The sequence below is a fragment of the Phaethon lepturus genome, unplaced genomic scaffold (genome assembly GCF_000687285.1).
Source record: "Phaethon lepturus isolate BGI_N335 unplaced genomic scaffold, ASM68728v1 scaffold42769, whole genome shotgun sequence".
In the NCBI taxonomy this organism is placed as follows: domain Eukaryota; kingdom Metazoa; phylum Chordata; class Aves; order Phaethontiformes; family Phaethontidae; genus Phaethon; species Phaethon lepturus.
Window position 1 is genome coordinate 1,207 of NW_010566328.1, and position 11,797 is coordinate 13,003.

Consider the following 11,797-nt stretch of genomic DNA (forward strand, 5'->3'; position numbering starts at 1 on the left):
TCAGAGCAAAGACGAGAAGGACGTTAAACATTCCTGTGCAGAAACTATGACGGCACACACTGTCCAAGGGCCTCTTCAGGAGTCGGCTGGATTTCCTGTTTTTGGCTGTTAACCTGCAGGAAGCCCAGACGGTTCAGATAACACCCAGAGAGGGGCAAACTCGGCAGGAATGTTTCTTAAAAACTTCAAACCAGAGCTCAGTACATTTTGTACAGCTTAAGACAATGTATTTTATATTAATATCAGTGCCACTGAGTATCTGGTCGAGGGTAAGTCCATTGGAATGAGAATCTAAAAACTTCCGTAACAATCTGAGATTGCCCATGAATACACTAACCAAATCTCCAACGACAGCTCCAATTTAAATACAATGACTAAATATGCAGTTTTATTCTTTTTCCACCCTATTAAAATTCTTTCACCTTGCTAATTAATTTCTACAGAATTAAAAGCAGAGCCTTTCTGACATATTAACCAGCTAGCTTATCAACACTAAAACAAGAACAGTTTGGGTTTGCACTGCGATTTCCACTGTACCAGTCCTGCCACAGGGGAGTTTCCAGCATACGAGTTTAATATAGAATTCCCTATGGAATAGTAGCGACTGAGGAGGTGTGTGCATGTGCAGACACAGATGTGTCTGTGTATGCATACTCACATACAACACACTTGTACATTGCTATGTACCTATATGCGGTTATATATTTTGTTGCTATTTCAGGTTTTAGAACCCCCTTGTTTCATTTCAGTTCTCTGAGCACTTAACACCGTACAATCATCTTTTAAGATGTCCAAGTAGAGAAGATTATGTGCTAGAGAGAAAGGGGGAGGAGAGAGAAGAGAAGGTGACATTATATTTTCCAAAAAGAGCCAATTAAAAGGCCCTCTGTACATAAACAGCGCTTTATGAAAAGGAAGATTATGCCAGGATTCCGTGTTCAGATTGAAAGAAATCTGTTAGATGCCTGTTCTCTCAGTTATAAGCAACTTCCTCTTTCCTCCACCAAAACTAATATATGCATATATGTGTGTGTATATATATTAATCTTGTGGTCCAGAAAAGCACTCCATGAATCAAAGCAGCCAAGTTAGCGTTTCACCGGGCCCACCTGGGCAGCTGGCTCACCGAGGCACCATGCCTGCAAGATGCAGAGGTGAGCTGTGCTGAGTGTTCGGTTCCTTCTGCTCATGGGGCTCAGACAGAATGGCGTTCTCCAGCCTGGGTGAAGTCACTCAGCGGATACTTAACGAGCACACAAGGCAGAGTCCACACATCAGAGCATTTCTAAAACCAGGCAAGTCCTCATACACTCACACACGTCAGTCTGGAGGAAGTCATCGTGTGGGGGAGAGGAAATAGGTAAAAACGTTCATAGGATGACAGCCAACAGCAACCAGAAAAAGTAACATCCCAAGCCTCAATATACAGTGAACTAAAACTTACAAATGAGCTGTGAAACACTAGACAGGGACACCTTGCTCTGTCCTCAGCATGGCAGTTCCACCTCCCTCTACCCTGCCACACGAGCCTGCAGCGTTACAGGAACCTGCTTTAGTCATAGGGCAGCTTTGCAAAGAGACCGTCAAAAGCAGGAGTTCTTCCTCCCTTGTTTTCAAAGTAAAACCCCTGGAATTAATACCAGATTCCATTACCCAGACTCAGTTACGTGTGCTTTCACTCCCAGTGGGCTCTGCATGGGCTGGGAGGTGCAAAGGGAAAGCTTCTAATGTGGAACAGGTGAGGCACAAAAGGTACCGAACGCTGAACCTCCAAGAAGAGTGCGCTCAAAGGCAGCTCCATATTACGGTGCTCTACGCTCTGTCCAGCTCACAGGGGAGAGCAGTCAGCCCTGTGAGCCTGCCAGGAAGATAGCTCTGAGCCAATGCTACATTCCCCGTGAACAGTGGGAGATGTGAGAAAATGGTCGTACGCCACCCCACAGTTTAAAGACTTCGTATGGACGCTGGTTTCAAATGCCAGGGGCAAAGATGGAGGCTAGAGAGAGGAAGAAAGCTGTGGAGCTGGCACTGGTATGCAGATGTGTTCTTTGACAAGGTGGTTCCTGTCGGTAGGGGTGAGGTCTGTTGAAGGTCAGTTTAGAGAAGCTCTTACTTATGCCTGTAAACAAGGAAAGGACTTCAGTTTCTATTGCTTCCTTTCTAGAGAGCGCAAAGTTGCTTTCAAGACCCATTTTTTGTCCTACAGCTCTAAAGGGAGGCACAGCTATCTGGTGGTGAGTACATGCTGACCGCTGCCATCCTGCCTGTTCAGACCAACTTCTTAACCCCAAACGATGATGCCAGTCTTTCAAGCAGGAAGAGGAAAAACTATGCACCTAGTCACGTTTGAACAGATCCTCTGCTTTTTAACCTCATTTGGTTCTCACTATGGAGCTCAGGAGCGGTGCTTCTGTCGAGATGACTTTCAACTCTGTCTTCTTATTGCCCAACAGCAAAAAAAAACAGTGCAGCAAAAGGGCTAGTGCAGAAGGAGAGACGGTGATGCTGTGAGGTGATCCCCATGCTTCCCATTGCTTCTAATACACTTTAACGTACCTCATGCATTTCTGATTTCCTAACTAAAATCTGTTTCCCACAGAGGCCAAATGCTGAATTGCAAGCACGTATCTTCCCATGGCTCAGTGCACCTGGACTGGCACAAGTCAGTTAAACAGCAAAGAGGCCACCTCCAGGGGAAAGGGGCTGGAGTCTGGCTGGGAGTTCTCTCTGCAGGTTTTTACTTGTCTCTGCTCTCAGAAGGCAAAGGCTGTTCGCGCCCTGGAGAGGAACTGCTGGTTTTACTTTGGAACCAGCCCTCGGGACTGTGGGTAGAGCTGAGAACTATGGGTGCCTGCTGAAGAGGATCCCCCTGATTTCCTTCCAGTTTTAGGCCTGAAGAAGTAAAAATGAAAAAATAAACAAAAAGCCCCAACAATGTCACCTGTTACTCATCAAAATTAACCTTCCAAAAGCTAAATTTTTTTTACTGGATTTATTCTCTAATCAGTCTCAGCTTTCTCTTCTGTCCTATGTTCCTTTCTCTCTCTCTCTGCTTTACAGCCAAGCTTGCCTAACTTTACTGACAGACAGCAACTGTACTTGTACCTCTACCGTTGGCTAGTCTGCTTACTAAAAGTCCCACTCACCTGGGTTTTGACTTTTTAGTTGAAGTGCTCTCAAAGGTTGAAGCGTCCACCTGTATCTCATCTTCATCCTGCAGAGCTGCTTCTAGAGCCGCCTGAACTTTGGGAGCAATGGCTGGACCTTCATAGTCTCTCGTTGTTCGGCTGGGCATGTCAAGTTCCAGTAATACGATATTCTCTGCCTGAGACAGTAAAAGCAGAATCAAAGTCTGCGTGGTTTCATACAAATTGTTTCTTTTCCCTCAGAAGCTTATTCTGAAGTACTTTATAAATGTATGCAGGACACTGTAAAAACTTACATCCCATAGAAGAACTAACAATCCTCCAACATTCACATTCCCCTGATCAGGAGGGTGAACACATGAAGGTTGTAACCACAGCTGGGCTTACCCTGTACCGAGCCTCTGGGCGAATCATCATGGACGTCCTGGCGTGTTGGCTCAGTGGCCTTTTGTATCCTACAGCAGATACCGGTCTTTTCATCATCTGCTGGTTACTAGAGAAAAATGGATACTCAGTCTATTACACACCAAAACCAAAGACTCCTCTTGGAGTTTATGAGCTAAAACATCTGCAAATTCCACACAGAAATACGTTTCAAGAGAGCAGAAACGACCCAGGCTGTATTTGCAGGAACAGCTCTCTACAGTCAGAGACAAGAAGACAAGACAGTTATCCTGTAGCATCTGCTCTCTGCGCAAAGGAGGGGATTTCTACATATTTTTACTATAGAGACTGCAGATGCATTCAGCTGCACCCAACTTTCTGAATTTTGTGTAGAGAACTTTCTGTGTAGAGTCAGGATCTAACCACAGCTCTCATAATAATTGTGAGAGCTTTCCTATATAAAACAGGAAGGAAGTATGATAGGAATTTACTGCTATTTTAATGGTGAATGCACTATTACATATATTTTACATATAATTATTGGGCTCATCTAGAAGAAAAATCCTAATCTTCCAAGAATTTTCCTGACTGTACATTCCTATTTTATTCAAACTACTAAGAGGAATAAAATTCTTTATTTTATTGTGCAGCTAACGAACTCTGGAGGGCCCTTTTAAATCCCCAGTTCAATCCCTCTTTTGGGGTACCTTGTTCTTGGCAACTAGAGGGTTTTCTGTGACCTATAATTCCATCCCAAGAAAAGAAGTACACTCACTCCAGACGGGTGATGGGATGCAGTTTCCACTGGTCTTCCTCTTCATCAAAGAATGATCTGTTCATGATCTTATTCTTTTCTTCCAAGGGAATAAAATTTTCGATAATCAGGTGCCTACGTGCAACCAAAAAAATGGGAAATACACGAGAAATAATTAGCAGATGACTTTCTCCACCGACTTAATACAGCCCTGGAAAAGGAGGAATGTTTTCGGTTTTGCATGTTTAAATCTTGTTGCACAAGCATGTGCAGTGCAGTCCCTCGCTTCGCTCCCCACCCAAAGAAACCATCTCTGTTACAGTTAACAGCAGGCAATGAAGTGATGGGACTTACTTTAGCTTTAGTTCCCTGGTAAGTTCATTCTGGGTCTGTTCCAGTTCCTGGCGCTCCTTGATGTGCTCTTCTTGGAGATCATGGATCTCTGCCTTCACAGCTTGCAGCTTGGAAAATAACTGGAACAGACAACAAGAGCCAAAGTCAAAACTTGCCGATGTTCCTTTCACTTTCACACACAAGTTGATTTTACTCCTAACTCACTAGACATGGAATCATTTTCCTTTTACCTTTTTGAGTTTTTTGGTCTTTATGTCCACCTCTTGCTGAAGAGAACTATAGGTCTCCTTCAGCTCTAGTGTTTCCTCGTCCCGACTTTCCATCTGTTGCTGGATTTCTCGCTCCCGACGTTTCTGAAGAAGGTGACATACAATATTGAAGAGCACAGTTACATTGCCACCTCCAGGCTGATGTACATGAAACCAATGCTCAGGGTGGTTTTACTTCCCTGTGTTCCAGGGCTTTAGCTTTAGCTTCTAGTTCTTCCTATCTCTTGCCTTAGAAATACCAGGAGTGTTAACTCTTCTTTGCCCTTATTTTGCTACTAAAACCAGGTCGTGTGAATGAGTGCTCACGCTTCAATCAAAGGAATCAAATGTTTAGATCAAACTTTTTTTTCTTTTTATCAATTCGTGCTAGTCATTGCACTTGAAGACTCACCAACAAAAAATGCATAACAGAAAATAAACTCTTAGCACACAGTAAACATCCCTCCCTTGAGCTAATGGCTGAGCTGTCACCCTCTGAGGTCTTCCAATTATTTCTTCACTTAAAGACAGCTCCAGTCATGATAGGACATAAATCTTTAACGTGAAAAGTTGGAAGAAAACTATTATAAACCTTCTTTACATATTTCATGCAATGACAAATAGGACACAAGCCCTTCCCCCTTCTTTTGAGATTAATGATTGCCATTAAACCAATTTTAAGGTTAACCCTGGAAAATTTTTCTTACAGTTTCTCCTGATACAAAGGTTTATAAAAATTCTGCAGGCAGGCTTGTTGTACAAAATAACAAATGTTCTTCCTTGTACCTGTTCCGCAATTTCCTGTCGTTTCTGTTCCAGGATTTTCTGCTGTTCGTTTGTGTGATCCACAATATTTTTCCCTCCCACCAGAAGCTTGCTTTCCATTGCCTGAAAGGAAAAACCAAGGTCAGAAGTTTCTCTCAGTGACCATCTAATCCATCTTTTCCACAGAATGTAACTGTCTCTCATATGGATACAACTTCTTCAAGGCAACTCCCTTATTTAACATTCTCTTTCAAGTCAGATACTGCAAGAATTGCTATTTCTTAAAATTCCTATAAATCTGTGGGAATAATGAAACAGTAACTTGCTTAGAATTACACATTGCTGCAATGTGTGGCAAAGCTGGAGGACCAAAACGCGCGCTGTCCTGTAAAAAACCTGTTAATGATCAGTGACAGAATGAAGCATTTTTTGTGCTACAGCTTGTGAAAAGATGTATCATTACATTACTCTGATTGCTTAAGATCCCAAAAGATCAGCACATAAGACCAATGAAACAACTCATTAATATTGAAATATGTTACAAATGGTGGAAATTAAAGGAATTTCAAAGTCTCTCTAGAAATGTTTTATTTTTAAATCTTCTGATCTAAACACAAATTACTATTCTGGAAACTTCTTTTGAAATATCTTTCCAAATTGGGAAACCTGCTATTTCCCCCACAGCCTAAATAAATTGCTTTCAAAAAGTGTAACAAGAAAAAATTCTACCTTGATTTTAGCACTCAACATTTCTGTTGCTTCCTTCTCTCGCCTCAGGTCCTCCATTTTCTTTTCCTTCTCTTTCAGCAGTCTCATCTTTTCTTCTGCTACCAAGCTGTGATCCTCGACTATAGCTTTCTTCTCAATCTCCAGCTTTTCTTGTTGCTCCCTCCAATAGTCATCTTTGTCATCTGCTTCATCCTCACCCTCTTCTGTGTCCTCCTCCTCTTCCCCACCATCTCTCCTCCTTTCCCTCCTCTTTCTTTTGCCAATGGACCGTTTTTCCAACTGTGCCTTGAGTCGAGCAATCTCTTCCTGGAATTCTCGTAGCAGAGCATCCTTAGGATCCTCATTCACTCGCGGCTTGTTCTTGATGTTTTTGGCACGATTGGCATATCTCAGTGTTGTCAGAGTCTCCTCTACATTGTAAGAGGCAGGGCCTATATTGGCCACCATCACAGTTTTGGCATTGCCACCCAATGAGTCTTGAAGTAACCTAGTCAGCTTTGAGTCCCGGTATGGAATGTGTGTGCTTTTGCCATCTACTAGGGCAGAGATAACGTTGCCCAAAGCTGAAAGAGAGAGATTGATTTTAGTAGCTTCCTTTAACCTTTCCCCCTGTGCTCCAGTCTTAGCTTGTCGCTCGCTGCCTGCGAGGTCTACCAGGTTGAGTTTCCCAACACGGATGTGATTCTCTCCATCAAGTCCTAACTCGCTGCATTCAATAGTGATGACAAAAATGGCATGAGATCGAGAGCTGTGTTCATTCATGTTGGTGGCACCAACGGAGCGATTTTGGTTTCCCACGTTCATGACATGCTCTATCTCTTTGACACTTTTTGTGACAAAGGAGGACAAATCCTTAACATATACACCTGTGTCTGGTCTCTCCTTTAACTCCAGCCGCTTGGACTGATCCTTTGATAACAAGTCTCTGATTTCTTCCTGGTATATTTCCAAATAAGACGCTCTAACTAGGTATTGCTGATTTTGAGATCTAGAGATGTGGGTGAAGATGTGATCGAATGAATTGGGGATGACCCCTCTTTTTTCAGGATCACCACGCACCCCTTCCATTGTATATGTTTTCCCTGTCCCAGTCTGCCCATATGCGAAGATTGTCCCATTAAACCCTTGCAGAACAGAATCCACGAGAGGTCTGAAGGTCTCATCGTAGAGTTCAACCTGTTTGGAATTCCAGTCATACACAGCATCAAAAGTGAAAGTTTTAGGCAGTTCATGAGATGTTCCCCGTGGATTCTTCACCGAGACCTGCCCTAACTTGACATCCACGTTAACAACTTTTTCATAGGAAGCTGTCTTCTCTTTGCTGTTCATTGGCCGGCATCGTACCACCACCCTAACAGACTCAGAGCTCTTTAACTTAGACATGACAGCAGGTCTGTGGCTGGTGTGATGATCCCGTGCTAGAAACCTAAAACAGAAACAAAGGAGGACTATGTGAGGGCAGTTTTCTGCAGGTGACAATTTTTCACAAAGCCAAAGATTCGACTCATCTATCCGAACAGCATTTTGCACTCATTAAGTTGTGAGGGATTTTGAGGAATAAAAATAACGTACAACATGAAAACTTTAAACAGACTTGAACTGAGTGAGACAGTGTTATTTTACCAAAGCCTGTCCTTTGGTAAGGATAAAATGATACCATCAAACGGTATCATTTCGACAAGCTCTGCTGCAAAAAATCTTCATCAAATCACATCCTTACAGTTGGTAGAGATCCTTTTCTTGACCTGGAAAAATAATCATAATGCTTTTTAAACTATTTATAACAATAATACTTTGCCATTTATTTTCTTTGCAGTCAGGCTTTTTGTTTTAAATCTCATACATTGAAAATCCAGTACAGGCTTGCTCGCTCCACATTGCTCAGGCTCTTGAAAGGAAATCAGTCAGGTGCTTTCATTAAGCACTTCACCTAGCTACCAAAACTCAAGAAAGACTGTAAATTTAAAATACAGTATTTTCAGAGTTGCCTCTTCTTATGCCTCCTATGTATTGACAAAACCTTCTCATATTTTTCAGACATTTATTTTACAGTCCCCTCACATGTGATGTGATGTGTCATCAGGACCATCCTGCCACAAAAGGTTTAAAACTTACGCCTGGGTTTTCTTAAATGACAGCAGTTCCTGGGAATGCCACCCAAATGCTTTTTTCCTCTTGTGCATTACACTTTTAAAGTCACTTTCTAAAAGCTTGCTTACAGAATAATAGATCTTTAATTGGGCTGCAGCAGCTGCGAGGATTCGAGATAAAACCACTAAACACTTTGTCCATTTCCAGGCACCACATCCCCCGAATATTCTGCATTTCCACACTTGGAAAAACTGACGTTACCTTTTCCTTCTATCAAGAATCGAGTGAAAATAATTGTAACACGGAAGTTTTCACCCAGTCTCGCAATCTAGCTCACTACAAAGGAAATCATTAAAGCAGCCAAATGTAGCACAGTCTTCCAACGCTTGCAAATACAGTAAAACAACCAGGAAGGGGAGTGAATTACCCCAGCGAGGTGGGCTCTGAAATCAGTGGGCAACCAAGAGGAACCGCTGCCCACCCCCTGACTGCAGCAAGGCGAGGGTGCGTGCTGCTGCAGGCTGCGGTGCCGCGCCGCCTCCGAGGGCACTGCTGCAGCCCTGTGAATTCAGGCCCTCCACACCCCAACACTGAAAGTTGCTTCTGGTCCTGCGCTCCCTGCGGGGGGCACCTGGGCAAAGCCCGCAGCCCCAGAACTCCTCGTCTTTCTGTTCCACATCCAAACTGCCTGGTCAATGTTGATCTTGCATTTGTATTTTTTGCACAAGTGTCGTCAGCACACTTAAAGCAGAGCGCAGCGTTCTCCGCTCGCATTCAGCAGGGAGTAGAAGGGAAAGCTCTACAGGTGGAGGAATCTATGTTATGCCTCGTCTAATGCTCAAGCAACCAGAGAACATCAGGGTGTGAAGTGGACACCTGCCAGGATTCGCCCTTCTCAGGCTTCTGAAGGTGTGTTTAAGCTCCTTTCATATCACCTCTTATAAAAATTTCATAAAGCACTCAGTCCTTTAAGCCCACCCTCCTCTTTCCGTAATGCGACTGCCCTCCGTGAAAGGACCCTGCAAACTAGCGTGAGTGTCTTCCTCAGCTAGAACTCGTGCGTCTGTCTTTACGGGAAAACTGAAGACAACCGTACTTACTTGAGATATTTCAAGCACAACTGTTCACACAGGTCTATGCTATTTTTTTTTTCTTTTCACAATATACTTTTACCGGCATTTCCCATAAAAGCAGCTCTGCCCAAGCACACTAACCTACTGAAACACACTCCTCACTCCTGCTCTGGTGTTCCAACTGAATCAGGTTTACAAGACTCAGCATCAATCTAAACTCACATTGCATAAACCCAGTTCACAGATCTGAGTCCTTCATGACTTTGGGTAGAGAGAAAGAAACACGCTGTTGCATCCCCCAGGTCATTAGCACAATGAGCTGCCATTTAAAACAGAACAGAAAGATTGTGTTACTGCTAAAGCGACAGCCTTACACAGAAGATCTAAACGACACAGCTTGTAGAAAGCAGTATGGTTTCTAATATGCTTCCCCCCGCCCCCAAAATATCTTTCAGGAAGAGCTCTGAGATCCTTCTGCCAATTGGAACTCAATGCAAAACTAATACATGCTGGAAACACCAGGTAGCGCTGGCATGCCTTCAGTTTGGCCTCCTCAGGACATTCTTCTTGTTCCACTACCAGCCAGATCTGCAGCAACCCGTGGATTTTGCCTAATTGTTTTTTACTCAATTGCACTTGTCAGGAGAGCTTCTCAAACAAGATGACAGAGAACTTCAGCAAAAGAGCTAGAGGACTGAGAAAGAAAGCAGAACATATCTAGCCCAAAATCCAGGCTGTCAATCTGCACTACAAAGCACAAATCAAGAACAACAAATAGACAAGTTTAAGAACGGTACGGAAACCTCAATATGGCCTTCAGAATTTCCTTGGTTTTGTGAGAGAAAACTCCTTGCTCCTTGCTATTCCCGTGAAAGCATGCAGTAGCTACCAGGAGGAAGACGAGGACTGTACATTCAGTTGACCAAACTGGACAATCATCCAGAAGAAACACTGTACAACTTACATAGTGAATGCAAACTAATACAGGAATTTTGGATTGCTGCTGAATAAAAACATTTCCTTCCTTATTGACAACGCCAAATAAAGATGACCTTACTGTCTGACCCACAAGGAACATGTATTTTAGAATATCAATACACAAAAAATATGTGAAATGGGGACAAGTCTTACAGAATCACAAAAAGCAACACTCTCTCTACTCATCATGAGTAATTGTATATACAAATACACGCTTCTCCTTCCATATCTACCAGAGATATTCCTATAGTTCAAGTTCACAAAAGCCAGTTTTTCCAGACAAGCTCACGTAACAACTGCTACTTGATTTATCTGCATTATTACGGTGAATGCAAATTAGGCAAGAATTCTGAAAAGCAGAGCCTCGATTTATTTTATACGGTTAATATCCAAGATACTATTTTGATGAAAAGTGCCACTTTTGTAAGCAACTGTGACTAACATTAAATGATGAAAATTAAATTAATCTTCACATAGACTGTTGGGTTTTTTTTTTTTTTACAAGAGTATACATTGCCATCCGTAGGCTTACCAGGAAGTCAGAAGTGAAATATCCAGCACATCCCCCCTGTGACAGCTTTGGCAGAGGCATACATTGAACAAAAATTATGCTGGGTATTTGCTGGTCCTCTGGGTATATCTCATCAACGTGAGCTTGATCATATTTTGACACCTTTCCCCATTTCACTTGCAAGTCTCTTTTTATAGTCACAAGTAACGTATTTTACCTCTGATTTGGGCTATTTTCATAACAAACTATCATGAATCATCTCCTATTATTTTAGCTACTGCTGTGAAGTTTACTGGAAGCATAACAAATGGCGTTTCTTCTCAGACTTACCCAAGTGTGTAACTGAAAAATAAAACGAAGTAGTTGGCAGTGTTTGTATTTCCCAGAAACTCCACGGCAACGTTTGAGCTGCCCGGAGCGGCCGGCTGGGGATGGCCAGAAATGCTGGGAGGGTTGCCGTGCCACCCGCTCTTCTGCTACTGGGAGGAGGCTTTGTTCATGAAATTAGTTCAGCCTAAAGTGACCTGGGCCAGGTCCCTAAGAGTCAAGGTCAAGGCTAAGATGAATGCATCTGAAGATGTGCTCCAGATGACCAAGAGGGGAGGGCGCGCAGAAACCCAAGCATTTTTGTTTATTTCAGTCAACACAAGGCTGTGCCTGAAAAAATAAGCAACGCCACAACCTGAATACAAGCTAAGGTAACCACTTCTCCTCGGAAACCTGCAGGAGTTGGGACCTGATGGCTCAGCCAGCCGTGCCCAAGG

General features: G+C 43.0%; 1 protein-coding gene across 1 annotated transcript; it reads right to left on the minus strand.

Moving 5' to 3' along the window:
• Positions 1-1,904: 1,904 nt before the first annotated feature.
• KIF3B (kinesin family member 3B) lies at positions 1,905-7,802 on the minus strand. Its single transcript, XM_010295446.1, has 8 exons — positions 6,381-7,802; positions 5,673-5,774; positions 4,869-4,991; positions 4,639-4,757; positions 4,306-4,419; positions 3,534-3,639; positions 3,147-3,325; positions 1,905-2,892 (listed from the first exon to the last, which is right to left on the minus strand). The coding sequence occupies exons 1-8, from the start codon at positions 7,761-7,763 to the stop codon at positions 2,799-2,801; spliced, it is 2,220 nt and encodes a 739-aa protein (XP_010293748.1). The 5' UTR covers positions 7,764-7,802; the 3' UTR covers positions 1,905-2,798.
• Positions 7,803-11,797: the final 3,995 nt, after the last annotated feature.